This window comes from Octodon degus, unplaced genomic scaffold, assembly GCF_000260255.1.
Source record: "Octodon degus isolate 3935 unplaced genomic scaffold, OctDeg1.0 scaffold00079, whole genome shotgun sequence".
NCBI classification, from domain to species: Eukaryota; Metazoa; Chordata; class Mammalia; order Rodentia; family Octodontidae; genus Octodon; species Octodon degus.
The window spans coordinates 10604306-10620616 of record NW_004524655.1 but is presented as its reverse complement, the minus strand read 5'-3'; the positions used below and the strand labels follow the sequence as shown (position 1 = coordinate 10620616).

General features: G+C 40.5%; 1 protein-coding gene across 1 annotated transcript in view; it reads left to right on the top strand.

Moving 5' to 3' along the window:
• The window catches only part of LOC101584955 (sodium/glucose cotransporter 1-like), a 75241-nt gene that overhangs the window by 37976 nt on the left and 20954 nt on the right, over positions 1 to 16311 (top strand). Inside the window, exons 4-6 of the mRNA XM_023720944.1 lie at positions 4809 to 4944; positions 6509 to 6616; positions 7971 to 8121. Coding sequence (XP_023576712.1) covers positions 4809 to 4944; positions 6509 to 6616; positions 7971 to 8121 — 395 coding nt within the window. The remainder of the gene's footprint in view (positions 1 to 4808; positions 4945 to 6508; positions 6617 to 7970; positions 8122 to 16311) is intronic.

The following is a 16311-nucleotide window of genomic DNA, read 5'->3' as shown; positions in this document are numbered from 1 at the left end:
AGAAAGAAAGAAAGAAAGAAAGAAAGAAAGAAAGAAAGAAAGAAAGAAAGAAAGAAAGAAAGAAAGAAAGAAAGAAAGAAAGAGAAGGAAAAAGGAAGGAAGGAAGGAAGGAAGGAAGGAAGGAAGGAAGGAAGGAAGGAAGGAGACATTGTATCCTGTCACAGAAGTTTCCCCACAACATTTTGTAAAGTTAAGGCAAAATTCTCAGAAGATGCAATTAGCCTTTTTAAAGTGAAGCATTTAATGCATTCACAGGATTATAAATCACTCTGTCTATTTACATTAAACTACTGGAATTAATGAGATAGGTAAGGTTGCTAGATATAAACCCTCTAACCTAAAATAGTCGTAGCTGTATATCATCTACGAATAATGAAGGGTTTATTCATTTCATTCTTGTTCTTGAGCTGTTTGCTTGTCTTTTCTCATTGCGCCAAATTGAATTTTAACATATAATGAAATATAAAGGATGAGCTGTAAATGGAGATTCTATTTTAGCGCTGTTTTCCAGAAACAAAATAGTCAGGTAGGCAAAAGTGAGGGTGATCCAGAACTAATCTGTGCAGCTAACAGACTTAGTCGTAAGTGACAGGAATGTGTACATCTTAGTTGTTCAAAGTTCTCTGTCTTGCAGACAGAAAGGAAGCATGCTTTTCAAGGAAACTTACAAGCCCTGACCACAATTAAGATGTAAAAGCAGCGCTCTTACATGAGTGAGGATCGATATCCCATAAACTGTGTTCAGACTAATACAGGAGAAGAAAATAATAAAGTGATAGCTTTTAAATCTCAAATCTGAAAAGTTATTGGCAGGTTGTTAAATAGCTTGTGGGTTAGAAAAATCATTCATAGCATATTCTACTTTAAAACTTAATGCCAGTCTAAACACTACATGCCCATTTTCAGCACAAATTCCAAGCAGCATGTTAAATGAGCATTTCAAGAGGCCTAACAGGTCAATGATAATGAGCTAAACATTCAAACCCAGAAGCTGGGTAAATAGCCACCAACACAAAAAGAGGAAAAAAAGAGAGAGATCTTCAGGAAGAAATACCACAGTAAAGACCATGGAGGAGATTAATGATGTCAAAAAGTAGAAGTGGTTAGTAAAACAAAAAGATTATAGTGACAAGGAAAAAGGATGCATTTGTTTGATACAGCAAGTACTTTCTGTCCATGATCAGTTGAATCTCCAGAAGCAGAATTTGTAGACAGAGAGCCAACTGCACAACTCTATCCCACATAGCTAAATCTCCAGAGCGGGATGTTGGCGGAAGGAAGCTAGACATAAAAGGTTATGAGCTACCCAGTTACATTTGTGTAAAATTCAGCACATGCACAATACTAAACTAGGTGACACAGTTACTTTTTAAAAGCAAGGAAGAAATGAAATATCCACCAAAGCAGTCATTGCTAGCATGTGGGAAGGGTTTAAAGTTAAAACAAGCTATGAGTAGCAGCACTATCCCTGGCAACCAAACATGGAAATAACCCAGATGCCCATCAGTGATTGAATGGGTAAACAAAACGCGTATCTATATGTTGGAATATTATCCAGCCATCAGAAACAGTGACGTACTCCCACAGCATATCACAACATGGATGAATCTAGAAAATGCTCTGTTAAGTGTAAGAAACCAGAAACAAAGGTCACCTATCAGATGATTCGTTTTATATAAAAATATCAAAAATAAGCAAATCCATAGAGATGGAAATTGCATTAGCGCTTGCCAGGAGGGAAGGGAAGGAATAATGGAGAATGATTACTTAATGGATATGGGTATTCTTCTGGGAAAATGAAAATGTTTTGAAACTAAAGAGAGATAGTGATTTACAACCCTGTGAATGCATTAAATGCTTTGCTTTAAAAAGGCTAATTGTGTTTTATGAGAATTTTGCCTTAATTTTTTAAAAGTTATGGGGAAACTTCTGTGGCAGGATACAGTGTCCCATTTCTTGGTTGGAAAGGTGGTTATATTGTATGCTCTCTAATGTGCTGTGTATTTTTATACTGTGTATTTTTAGTGTACTTTCCTGTCCTGTACCACCACAAATTGGGTTTAAACATTATGTGGAAGAGAAACATGCCAAATAGCTAATCCAAGTTTAAACATGAAGAGCAAAAGGGGCAAACTTGGCCTAAAAATATTTATATCAAGTACAAGTTTTGTTTTGTTTTGTTTTGTTTTTCTTTTGTATTTTTTTTTTTAGGGAAGAGTCTACAGGGTGTTCAGGGTCTCATTACTAGATCAGACTCATAGTGATCGGCCTGTTTACAGCCTCCCAAGAGCTGGGATTACAGGTGCATGCGCCACCATGTTCAGTCTCAATCACCATCTCAGTGCACCCCAGGAGTGGGGCCGGCACGGCAAGCCACGGGATCAAACCCCTGGCCCTTGAGCCTGCTTGCAAATGTTTTAATCCACTGAGCTATTTGGCTGGCCTGAGCAGCAACATTTTTAAAAATTTATATTGTCAAGAATAGACAGGCTGATAAAAGAAAATAAAAGGTACAGAAACAGACTCAAGTACTTCTGAGGCTCCACAAGTCAATGAGGGTGACTAACTCTGCAGTGAAATTAGAAAAACCAAGTTACTTTTCGAGTAACAAAACTTCACCCCACCTTACTGCTGCAGCCGGGCTCTGAAGTACAGAAATCACAGGCAGTGGGGCCCAGTGGAAAAGTTCACTGAGACATGCCTGGACACTCGAGCCCGGGTCCTCTTCCTCTTTCCGTAGCTTCCTCGCAGTTAGGAGGTACACAGCCCCATCCACCATGCACTCCTACCATGGTACGCTGCCTCACCACAGGCCCCAAAGCTATAGGCCAACTGAGCCTACACAGAAACCTCCAGGGCTGTGAGCCAAAAGAAACCTTTCCTTTTTAATTCAACTAATATAGGTATTTGGTACAGTAATAGAAAGCTGGTAACATGCTAAATCCACCGAGGGACTAATTTAGTGCCATACATCCTCAATCCCAGGATCACATACCCTAGATCCAGCTAGTTCCCAAAAGCCCCCATGCATGAGCACATGAGACTTGAGGACGGGGTATTTTTTTAAGAGCAGGAAATTTTATTGAGGGAGAGACAGCTCCTGAGAGGGACAGGAGGGGACTTGGAAAATGGATTGCCAGCTGGGGGGACATTTAGATACAAGCCATAACATTTGGGCTTTAAATGTACTAGACAAGGCCCTCTCCATTGAGCTCCCTCCACAACCCTAATAAACATTTTTAATTACAAAAGAAGCTAATCAACTGGTGATGAATAGTTTGGAGTCTCACACTTGTAAACAATAACCCTTTCCTTGCCCCACTTTGTAGCATCCGACAATATGTAAACTGTTTAGGACTTTCTACATAGAATGATTTAATGTCCTTATTGTCACATTTTCCTCAAAGTAAAAGTCCTATTTTTGCCTTAGCCCCACTACTTCATCTGCTCCATAAGATGCCACCTTTTCTATACCCAGGTTTAAGCCAAGACCAGAAGCAGAGCCACGTGCGTCCACCACCTGCTCAGGAGCGGCCTCTCTCCATTCAGTGACCAGCAGCAGGCTGGCAGTAGACTTCCCAAAAATCAGCACCTTTTATGGTATAGGGTCTGTTTGGGTTTTTCTTTCTGCTATTAAAAGAATGCATTTGGAAGGTAAAGAAGAAAAGAAAAACCCAATCTGCTAATCCTCTCGCCCTAGGATTAATCACTATCATCATGTCTGTTTATTCCTATGGGCTTTTTTGTAAGCATAAAATCATAATGTAGATACTATGCCTTATCATCTTTTGCCTTTCAGTCACTCTGGGCATTTTTTATTTGATTATTTAAGGGCATATATTTAGCGCATTGTTTTGATGTTCTCAACACTTTCTTTTTTCTGTACTCAGGACAGGGTGTACAGGGTCTCACTACACAGACTGGACTCATAGTGATTCTCCTGTTTTCAGCTTCCCAAAGGCCGGGATTACAGGTGTGCGCCCACCACGCCCAGGCTCAATCGCTGTCTCAGTGCACCCCAGGGGAGAGGCCTGCACGGCACTGCCAGGGATCGAACCCCGGCCACTACGCTCTGCCAAAGCAGGCGCTTTAGCCTGCTGAGCTATCAGGCTGGTCCTCTTAACATTTTGTTGTTGTTTGGTTTTTTTCTTGCAGTGGTGGTGGTGGTGGTGGTTTGTTTCTTTCTCCTAATAACTTTTCCGTTTTCTTGCTACACCATTGCCTTCCACCTGACAGTATGGTACCTCTGACAGCACTGACACCAGGAAATGGGTCCTGAAACATCTCCTAGGAAAGCTTGTGTTTGCAAAGGCTATCTTTGTTTAATGTAGATAAATGACGTTGGTCCCTTGCCTTGAGCACTCTTTATTGCCAGGGGCCCATCTTTACTTTGATGTCACACAGGCTTCTTCATTCTTTCTGGCAGAAACCATCTCCAGCCTTCACGAGGGAGTTTTCTCCTAGCTGGAGAGCAGCTGGTATGCCAAGCACTGCCAGGACTGGTGCTCAGCTCTGGCAATGATGCCAATATCCTAGGTACCCCGTCCCCTCTGGTAGCTATGTAGTACACAAAATGTGTTCATTGTTCACCTGTGTCTCCCCAGCCCTGAAAGGCCCAGAGATGTCTGGACCGGGAGCAGCTGGTGAGCAGCTTAGCAAACACCCATTAGAGGGCACATCCTGGTGCTGCTGCTGCTGCTGCTGCTGCTGCTGCAGGCCACAGTTGGCCCACCCGTGCTGAGGTGGCCCAGGCTTTATACACCCTGGTATGACCATCACTCACTCCGCCCACCTGTGCTTTCTGGCAGGTTTCTGTCCAGCGGAGCCTGGCCGGGAAGAACAAATCTCACATGAGAGTTGGCTTCATTATGTACGGGTACCTGAAGCTGTTGCCCATGTTCCTCATGGTGATACCAGGAATGATCAGCCGCACTTTTTACCCAGGTGAATTGTTGATTCTAATGGGTTCACGCCAGTCAGCTGCTTCTCTTTATAGACACTGGGACTGATCAGGTCTCCCGTAGTATACCGGTCATTGGAGTAGCCCAGAATGTTTCTTAGCAGAGGTCTAGCAGAGAGCAGGCCAGATAGTTCAGAGGATTAAAGTGCCTGCTTATGCAGAACACAGAAGCTGGGGTTCGATCCCTGCTGTGCCATGCTGGCCCCACCAGACGGCATGCTGAGAGGGCGATTGAGACTGGTCATGGTGGCACGCGCCTGTAATCCTAGCGCTTGGCTGAAAACAGGAGAATCACTACAAGTCTGATCTGTGTAGTGAGACCCTGTAGACCATGTCCTAAAATTTAAAAAAAGAAGAAGAAGAAGTCTAGCAAAAACTACCGATGTATATACAAGACAGAAATGCTGTGCAAGGTGATAAGCTCGGGCAGGAGAGAGCCAGGCCAGGGCCTCCTCTCCTGTGTCAGAGTTTCCTTTTCTCTATCAGGGGCTCAGCCATGACACTGGGGCAGAGTCTGCTGGAAAGACTGAGATGCTCCCATCACATCAGCAGAATCCTCCTGGGCATGCTGCGTGTGCCAAGCACTGTGAGAGGATAGAACAGATCTTGTTACTGCTTCTCACAGCCCCAGGCACCCTGGAGGGAGCTCCATGCACCTGCCAAAGGGAGCCTGATTCCAAGCAAGGCCCGCATTAAATACTATTAAAGCATTTGGGCTTTCCCTAATGAGTTATAACTCCATGGCTGTCTCCCATCACCATTTCAACTATCTAGCTTTACTAGCTCAGTCTTACTAGATTGTTGTGTCTCTCAGGGTAACAGCTCTGTTTATTCATTAAATCTGATGGAGCACTTTAGTAGGTGTAGCCACAGGGGCAGACAGAGCAGGTGCTTCTGGGAGAGTCTCTTGCTGTTGGGCTTTGACAAAAGCAAATAAAATCTAGAGTGCTTTACAGTGCTAAGAAATATGTGCAGTGGGTATCACTAACACTAACCCCTCCTTCAATCTGCTCCTCTGGCATGCCCCCTTTTCTTTCCTAATTTCTTTCCAGCTTTAACTGAGACTAGTTTAACATTCCCCAACTTACTCTTCAGCTGTTAAGGAGAGCTTTGTTACTTTCTCATGGCTGATAGTTCCCTGCAAATTGGAAAATAGGCCCCTCTGCTAAGAACTAGAGTCCCAACTAACTAATTACTCCAAATTAGTAACCCGATCATGTCCAAGGGAGTAAGGTTATGAGTATCTCACATGTTAGCATAGAACAAATAATCCTCTGGCTTTCCTAATGCTTAACTAGAGTCACTGGAAGGCTTACTGAGGACCCAGGACCTGCCTTGGGTAACCCATTCGACTGCTAGGAGCCTAAGCCCTAATCCCTTCCTCTACCACCAGCTCCTGAGAATGTGAAAATCATGAATTGAAGCAGCCTTCAGTGGACTAAAAATCTAACACATACATGTGAATTCCTTCTCTTATCCCAGCTCATGTCAGAGCTCTAAGACCAGTGTGTTGATGTGACTTGATGTGACAGCTACTTCTTTTTGCAGACCAAGTGGCCTGTGTTGTACCTTCAGAATGTGAAAAGTACTGCGGTGCTCAAAGCAGTTGTTACCCTGTCGCTTATCCAAGGCTGGTGGTATCGCTACTACCTATTGGTAAGAAATAGGCCCTTCTGCTGAGAGCCATAGAATCCCCACTGGAGCCTGGGCCCTCGGTCTATAAGTCACCAGTTAGGAGTGGGATGCTCAGGGTGCCTTCTTATCAGCTAGCCCATCATTCTGAATGGAAATACAGGCTGCTGCGTGGGAGGGACGCTTGCACCATGCAGGGCAGCTTTGCTTGCCATGTCAAAAGGATCGATCGGGTCCTCCTCTCTTTCCTCCTTGTACACTGGTAATGCGTATCTTCTCAGAGGCACAATCCACATACATCTTTTGCATTATTTATGTCACCTGATGAGCTGGCTCCCTTGCTCATTCACTCAAAAAATAGAATCTACATTGTGTAAGGCATTGTTCTAAGACATGAAAAAAAAAAAAAAACACAAAGATGAGTAAAACTACTCCTTCACTCCACGGGCTCACAGGAAGCAAGAGAGGCAAAGAAGATTAGCGATTACCCAACAGTCAGGTGACCTTTTGGGATGATAATGATTTCACACATTTATCACACCTTTCTCCCCAGATTCTACCAAAATGGCCAAATGAATATTTTTTTTTTAATCCTGTGTTAGTTCTGGAGGACAATAGGTTGGAAAAGCTGAGACATTTCCATAAAATACACTATAGATGGAATCAGATTGAGTGAAAACTAACCATCCTACAGTTCAGAAAGTGAGATATCTGGACTCCCCACCTAAGCCTCCAGAAATACCACAGCCTCAAATAGCCAAGGAAGCAAGTAAGAGTTGGCAGTTGAACGAACGCAAATCCTAGGTCCTTGGTCTATATCTGCCTCTCACATGGTTTTCCAAGTAGTAACACCAGCTTAGGTTATTGCTTGTAATTAGCATCTCTTGGACTTCTTGCTCTACACTGAGCACTGTGACAAACTCCCTCTACAAATGGTCTACTTAAATATATTCTAATATTAAAAGCAACCAAATGGGGTAGATACTATGTGCCTACGGATGAGGGCACTGAGGCACTGGGAAGCACACTGCTTTGTCTGGTCTAAACCTTCTCTGAAGCTCTTACTTTTCCCACGTAAAACAGGAAACCAGTGGCATCCATCTCATAGCACCGTACAACAGATGGTACAGGCTGATGTCTGAAGAGACAGATTAACCACACAAGAGATATTAGCTCCTATTATTATAGGAAAATACAGGAGGAAACTATTAAGCCTCGTTACAAGGCAAGAAAAGATATAATGCAAGACTCTGTCTTAGGTGGAATTCTACTTGGTGTAAAATGTGAATGTTTCATAGGAGAAGATTTAGTATTTGGAAAAGGTCCATCCAGCATGGTCAAAGAGCCGAAGGCTCACTACGCATTCTTTCTCCTCCAGGCCTACAGGGAGTGATGTTGTCCACAGTATGCGCCGCCATCATTTCCTCCCTGACTTCCGCTTTCAACAGCATCAGTGCCCTGTTCACAATGAACATCTATGCCTGGATGCGGCCTAAGGCCTCCGAAAACGAACTCATGATAACAGCAAGGTGAAGTGTTCCTCTAATCGTAGTAGTTAATACTGTCAATGAAATCAGTTAATACTCTCACCCTAATGTGATATTATGTGAGAAAATGGGGCTATCGCATTGTATATAGACTTACTTTATTTAGATAGTCTAATTGGTTTATGGGATTTTGTTTGGCTGGGCTTGTATTGCTGCAGTTTTGCAATAGAGATGTATTGCTTTGATAGTCATGGAGAAAATGGTTTCTACTTGTTGGGAAAAAAAAGTAATAATCATAATGATATAAATGAGCAGAGTTTATTGGTCCTCCCCAAAATAGTTCTTAGGGAGAAATTTACATAAACTATCTCATCTCATTTAGCCCTCTTGGCAACTGTTAAATATAAGTTTTACCATTGGTATTCTCATTTTGCAAATGGAAAAATAGTAGCTCAGAGGAGGAAACTCAAACTTGTCTATCTTGGGGCCATGAAATGAACTGTGATGCTGAACAGTGTCTGGTAGGTCCCTGTCTTTAAAAAGCTTGTTCCATAAGGTATCACACCAGCCATCCACAAGCCACATCCTGACCATGCACCTTTGACATGATCTGCATTGTAGCTAAAACATACCTTTTATTTTTCCTTTCTTTTCTTTTTTTTTTTTCTTTTCTTTTTTTTTTTTTTTTTTTTCCAGTACTTGGAAGTGAACCCATAGCCTTCACACTGAGCTACTTCCCCAACACAAGCTTTTTTTGAGACAGCGTCACTTTAAGTCACTAAGTTTCCCAGCTGGGCTTGAATTTGTGATCTTCCTGCCCAACCTCTCAGGGTGCTGGGATTACAGGTGGGTACACCCTACTTGGTGTGAAACACTGCCTTTACCTCACATGCAAGTGCATGTCTGTTATCTGTTTTAGCTCTCTGTCTCATCCCAGAAGGTTTTCGAGGTTGCCTTTATGTGTCACCAACCATTCCAACGTTGAAAATGCATTTTTTGTGAGAAATTTCAAGAAACTGATTTGAAGCTTATTAAATTGTTAGAGAGTATGGGGGCTGGGGGAAGAAAACATTCATTTTAGGGAGCTCAAGCCAGTGATGCCAAAATATAACAAATATAGCAGAGAAAAATAATAAAACCAAAGACTAATCTGATTTCTAAATACCAATATGAAAAATAAATAAAATACTAGGCACAAATGCAACAATACAATAAAAGAATAATATATCATTATCAATTGTGCTTTTTATCCCAAAACTAGGTCTCTTCAGAATTAGAAAATGTAGTAATATGACTCACCTCATTAACAGATCATAAAGGAAAATTATATGTACCTACCTACAGGTAATGAAAAGATATTTGGCAAAAGAGGTACTTTCAATGTGAATGAAGTCTGTCGATATCATGCTAAAAAGCCTACATCATACTTAATGAAGGAGCTAGAAAGGAACAAGATGAGAATGTCCTCTCTCACATGATAGATAGATAGATAGATAGATAGATAGATAGATAGACAGACAGACAAATGCATAGGTAATGTTAGCAAACCAGAACTTTAAAATATCCGTTGTTAATACAGACAATAAAATAGAGAGAGGGCCGGCCAGATAGCTCAGCAGATTAAAGCACCTGCTTAGGCAGACACAGAGGCTGGGGTTTGATCCCCAGGGCCTGCAGTGCCGGCCCCACCTCCAGGGCGTGCTGAGACTGAGGATTGAGACCGGGCATGGGTGGCGCATGCCTGTAATCCCAGCACTTGGGAGGCTGTAAACAGGAGGATCATTGCAAGTCAGATCTATGTAGTGAGACCCTGTAGACCCTGTAGCCCCTGTACTAAATACATAATAATAAGATCAAATAAAGAGATATATAAAATAAATTAAAATATTGCGAATTTCACCAGAGGATTAGAATTTATAAAAAGACTAATTTGGCCCCCAAAATTTAAAGACCCAAACCAAAAATGGACATGTGAGATGAATATACACTTCTTAGAGGAAGAAATACAATTGACAAATAAATACATGAAAAAATGTTCCACAGCACTGGCCATTTGAGAAATGAGATACCATCTCACCCCAGACAGAGTGGCTTTCATAAAGAAATCAACTAATAACAAATGCTGGAGAGGCTTTGGGGACAAAGGACCTTTTTCCACTTCTGGTGGGAATGTAGACTGGCACAACCATGATGGAAATCAGTGTGGAGACTCCAAAAAAAAAAAAAAAAAGCTAGACTGGAAATCTCATTCAATCCAGCTATTCCCTTTCTGGGTATGTTTCCAAAAGAACTGAAAACATCATACCATAGTGATGTATGTGCACCCATTTTTTTTCCATAATTTTATTGAGAAACAAATAGCAATGAGACAGTTTCAAACCAAATTGGTAGGACAGTTTCAGTAATTAACACATTGCATACATTCTTCCTACTGGTTAATTGCTGTACAAGATGCAGACATGATATTCTATTTACAAAGACCATTAGAACAAATCCCTCTATTCATTAAGAGAATGTAACTATGTATCTATCCTAACCACTTTAAATACACAGATACAAAATAGACATTCATCTGTATCCCCTTTTTGGTTAAGTTCCGTTATTTAAATATTATAAGTGTATAAACAGCAAAATATTCTACAAGAGTCCAGTAGCCCATAATAGTATTGGGTCTTCCGCTTGACTGGCAATGTCAGAAATTGTTGGCCTGTGCACCCATATTTATAGCAGCACAATTTGTCAGCCAAATCTTGGAAACAACCAAAATGTCTATCACTTGAGGAATGAATGAAAAAGACATGGTGTTTTTATACAACAGAGTACTACTCAGCTATAAAGAAAGACAAACTCAAAGTCTTTATAGGTAACTGGATGCAACTAGAGGCTCTACTCATAAGTGAAATAAATCAGACCCACGTGTGTAAATATTATATCATCTCCCTAGCGTAAGAACCTGACAGAATAAATAAAACCTGAAAGATAACCTTCAATAGATATAATAAAAAAGAAAGAAACTGAACTTAAGGATTAAACACAATGAAGATGAAAGGAGAAAAGATACAAAAAAAGGAAGGGGGGAAATCATGCAAGTATATATACAGGATGGCTGAGGTGATTGTACTAATAATTTCCACCAGTTTTTTGAAAATAGCAGTTAATGTTTAAAATTTTCACCTTGACTAACTCTGTATGCTGATATCTGTGATCTGAGCAACTATGTCGAGGACAGCAATGAGTAATACAAAACCCACGGTTGAATACCTCTCATCTTGGTCTTCTAAATGAGTACTGTTTCTAATGTCTTATCAATTGTTATACTCTCTTTAAAATAGTTCTTTAAAAGACAAGAAAAAAGATTTCTTGAAAAAGTATTAATATTCAATTATTTGTCCAATCTTCTATAATATATCTGTTAATCTGAACAACAGATTCGATGATAAAAATAGATAATGTAACAGCCATTGCTCATTAGCTATTTCTATTTTGAAAATCTGTAACATATGTATTGTTGTATGGTACCCTGTTTCAGTCATTTTTTCTATTTATTTCTGCTTGTTTTTACTCTTAAAAATAAAATAAAATTAATTTTTTAAAAAGGAATCAATGGGAAGAAAAAAATAAAATAAAAATTTAAAAAGATTTTATAAAGACTGAAAATGTTTTTCTAGAATTGAAAAATAAAACATGTTAAAGTTAGACCTCAGTGGATGGATTAACATCAGTTTGGATATGGCAGAAGATATAATTATTGAATTGGAAATGAATCAATCAATAATATCAGACAGGGCCAGCAAGATAGCTCAGCAGACTAAAGTGCCTGCTTAGGCAAACTTGGGCAAGTACGGGGACTGCAGTTCTATCCCTGGCACCACATGCCATGCCAGCACCATCCCCAAGGTGGGCTGAGCTGGCCACAGAGTCCGGGCACAGTGGTGTACACCTGTAATCCCAGCGCTGGGGAGTCTGAAAACAGGAGGATCACTATGAGTCTGATCTGTGTAGTAAGACCCTGTAACAACAAAATACAATAATATAATATCAGACAGAAATATATGAAACAAGATACATGTAAAATGCAGTTAGAGTTATAATAATTGTAATGTATAAATGAAATCACAGAGATAAAAGGGAACAAGTTGAATAGAAATAATTTTGTTTTTGTTTTTGTTTTCCGGAACCAAGGATTGAACTCAGGCCCTTGCACTTGCCAGGGAAGTGTTTATTCCACTGAGCCATCTCCCCGGCTGAATAGAAGTAATTTTGGAAGAAATAATAATCAGGATCTTTCCACAACTGATAGACAATTATATAGAGTCAAGAAATCCCACAAAGGCTGAGGAGATAGCCCAGAGGCATAAATGCCTGTCTTAGTTACTCTTCTCTCATCGCTAGGACAAATACCCAATACCTAAACTGAAGGAAGGAAAGGTTTATTTAGCTCACAGTTACTGAAGGTTTCTGTCCATATTCAGCTGGCTCTAAGGCAGAGCTGCACAAAGCAGAAAACAACTTTTCATGGTGGCAGCAAAGAGCAAGAGCACAAAAGGAGGAATAGCAGCAGCTCCAGCAGCTAGCTTCTCAACCCACCTCACATTGTAATGCAAATGACCTGCCCCAGGGCAGGTGCAGCATCCACACCCACTATAATCATGAATTCCAGAAGACCCTCAAGACTACTTGGGGCTTTGGGGGGACATCTATACACAAACCATAACAGCCTGCCTAGTAAGCACAAAGTCCTGAGTTCAATCCCCAGTGCCAAAAAAATAAATGAAAAACAAGAAAGAAAGAAAAAGAAATCCCACAAATTAAAGATAGATGAACACAAAGGAAAACACTTAGACTACATTTTGGTGGAATTGCTGAAAATTGAAGTTAATGAGAAAATATTTAAAACAGCCAGAGGAAAATAAATCACGTCTTTAAGGAAGTAACATGGACTAGTTACTTCAACATATGCCATGAAAGCTAGAAAAAAAAATCATCAAATGTAGTGGGAAAAGATAACAAACTAGGCAGAAGGCATGACTGATCTGATGGCTGCCAGGTCAGGCTTTGGGGCTCCTTGGAAAGAAATGGCAGGCATTGAGAACACGCAGAAGCTGTGCTTTCTAGACCTGTCTCTAGAGGACATTGTATGCCTTAAAAACGTAAAGAGTGGAAGTACTGAAGAAAAGGGTAAGACTGAGGATGATGCAAAACAGGCAGCTCCAAGAAAGCAACTGAAAGTTCATGGACGTCACCGGCACAGAGGACATGAAAGAAACATCAAGAATGAAAATGAAGATAAAAACCCAGATCAAGAACATTCTGTATCCAAGTATGGACAAAGTTCTATCAACTGGAAGCAGGAGAAATGGGACAACAATTATAAGGTTCAATCTAAGATAAATAAAATCCAATCAGAAGAAAAAGAGCATGAGTTGAAAGGAAATCAAGACACCTTAAAGAGATTTGATGATCAATTCAGGAGATCTCATGGTCAGTCAAAGAGATCTCATAGCTACAGAAGATCTTATGGCCTCTCAGAGTGATGTCATGGGCTCTCAAAGAGATCTTATGGTCACTCAAGAGAGATCCCATGGGTGCTCAGAGAGATTCCATGCTTACCCAGAGAAATTCCATTCTTACTCAGAGAGATTACATGAGAACCACCATGCCTGTGGAGAGAGATCTTATGATCATACAAGAAGGGCTCATGGTCAATCAGAAAGATTCATGGCCAACTGGAGAGAAATCAAAGGTACTTATCAGGCTATTCACCAGAAGAAAGATTCGAATCATCATTTGAAAATATATCTCAACTTGACAGGAACTTTACAGTAGAGAGAAGAAATTACTACTTCTATGAAAAGCTGTTGCAAGCAAACCAACCAATGAATATGGCACAAGGAGTAATGCCAGAAAATGAGCAAAACTCCCATGAAGCTAAAAGTTCTGTCAGATATGTGTCCTGTGAAGAAGAATCCTTGGTTGGAAGGATCAGATATCCTGGACAGGGTTTTATGTACCAGTCCAAAGGAGTATGCCTGAAATTCAACTTTTAAGCACTAGGAAATCAGACTAAAATTTCACTCCATGACAGATTCTCTCAGCTGGCACATATAAAAAAAATGAGGAATTCTCATTAACAACTGAAAACCAGAATGTTCTTTCCTAGTGAATTATATTCAAGAGCATATGCATGTTCACACAGTTACCTTTTTACTATTCATGTCTTTTTTTCCATATAAGATTTCATGTACTCTACCAAAATTCAGTAATTAAATGAAAGAAATGTTTAGGGGGCCTGGCCCTAGCTAGGCCTTTAAGTGGCTGCTTCCACAAAGCTGTCAGCCTCAGGTTGCTGGAGTTCGAACCTCACAGGTCTCCTGCTGGCCAAAAGTGCCCTGAAGGCATTCGAGGAACAAAAAAAGAGAAATGTTTAGATTTCTTTTCATGCAATAACAGGAAGGCAGGCAAGGGAGATGACTTCATAGAGATTTTAGGAAAATAGCTGTTTCAGCACAGAATGTCTTTTCAACATTGGAGAATTTGTTTGTTTGATGTTATTCCCCTAAAACCTGCTTGACTCTTAAAATGCCTCCATTTTATCAGTATAACAAGGTACTTAAGTACATTTTACCAAATACTCTATGCCTCAAATCTGTCTGTTAGTGACTTCTGCTTTTTGGTTATTAAAATGTTATGTTTGAATGCCAGCTTCTACATTTTTATAGAAACGTTGTTTCACTTTTGAGATTTTTATAAGAATTTAAAACTCCTATGTCATTTTTTGTGAACACATGAAACAAATAAAGCATGAATATAAATGTGAAAAAGATAAACTAGAACTCAATATGCATCAAAAATATTCTCTAAAATGAAGACAAAATAGTTATGTTCTTAAGGGTCGGCGGTATATCTCAGCAGACTAAGTGCTTGCTTAGGTAAGCACAGGGGTCAGGGTTGGATCCCTGGCTCCTCATGCCGTGCCAGTCCAGTCCCTGGGGCATGCTGAACTGGTGATGGAGTCCAGGCGTGGTGGCACATGCCTCTAATCCCAGCATGTGGGAGGCAGAAATCAGGAGGATCACTATGAGTCTGGGCTGTGTGACAAGCGAGACCTTGCACACACAAAAGAAATTATGTTCTTAGATAGTACAGTGGTTTAAGAAAGTACTACATTAGAATTGGACAGTAAGAAATACTAAAGGAGGGCCAGTGAGATAGCTCAGCAGACTAAAGTGCCTGTTTAGGCAAGCACAGGGACCAGGGTTTGATCCCTGGTACCACATGCCACGCCAGCCCTGCTCCCAAGCGCACTGAGTCGGCAACTGAGGCCAGGCACAGTGGCACACACCTATAATCCCAGCGCCAGGGAGACTGAAAACAGGAGGATCACTATGAGTCCAAGCTGCATAGTGAGACCCTGTACCAAATACACAAAATAAGAAAGAGAGAAAGAAAGAATAAAGGAAGTTCTTTGGGCTTAAGGAAAGTAACCCAGACAGAACTGAACTTTAGAAAAGAATATTCAGCACGGGAAAGAGTAGCTGTGTGTAAGTAGAGAAGAATATAGACTGTTTAAGACAGCAATAAGAAAAAATGCCTGTGGATTCAAAACATTTAGCAGTGAAATGCATGACAAGAAGAGCAGAAAAAAATGAGAAGCTAAATCTAACTTAAATATTCGGAGATTCTAGAATTATTGGAGATGTAACAAAAGTAAAACTTGTCCCAGAATATATTAAAAATGCATTTAGTCTCTCAACTGATCAGTAAGAGAATGGCTCAAGAACATTGAAGTAACAGGTTAGTGGGAGGAAAATACAAAATAATAAAATATATGAGGAGCCCAAGAAGAACCTGAAAAGAATAGGAAACAGGTGAGTTAAATAGTTCAAAACAAGTCTAGGACGGCACATATCCAAATATATTAGTAAATCCATTAAATGTTAGTAGATTAAATACTGAGAGTCTGAGGTGGGAAAATTACAGTCGAGGTCAGCCTGGGCAACATAGTGACACATCACAGAAATTTAAAAAAAAAAAAAAATTTAAATCCACGCCTTTAAGAGGTGATTACCAGTCCCGTCCCCCAAGGCGCAGGGAGACAGCAATTGATACTGAACAGGGTGGCGCGTGCCCATAATTCCAGCTCTTGGGAGGCTGTCAACAGGCAGATCACTAGAATCTGATCTAGTAGTGAGACTCTGAACACCCTGTAGACCTTTCCCTAAAATACAAAAA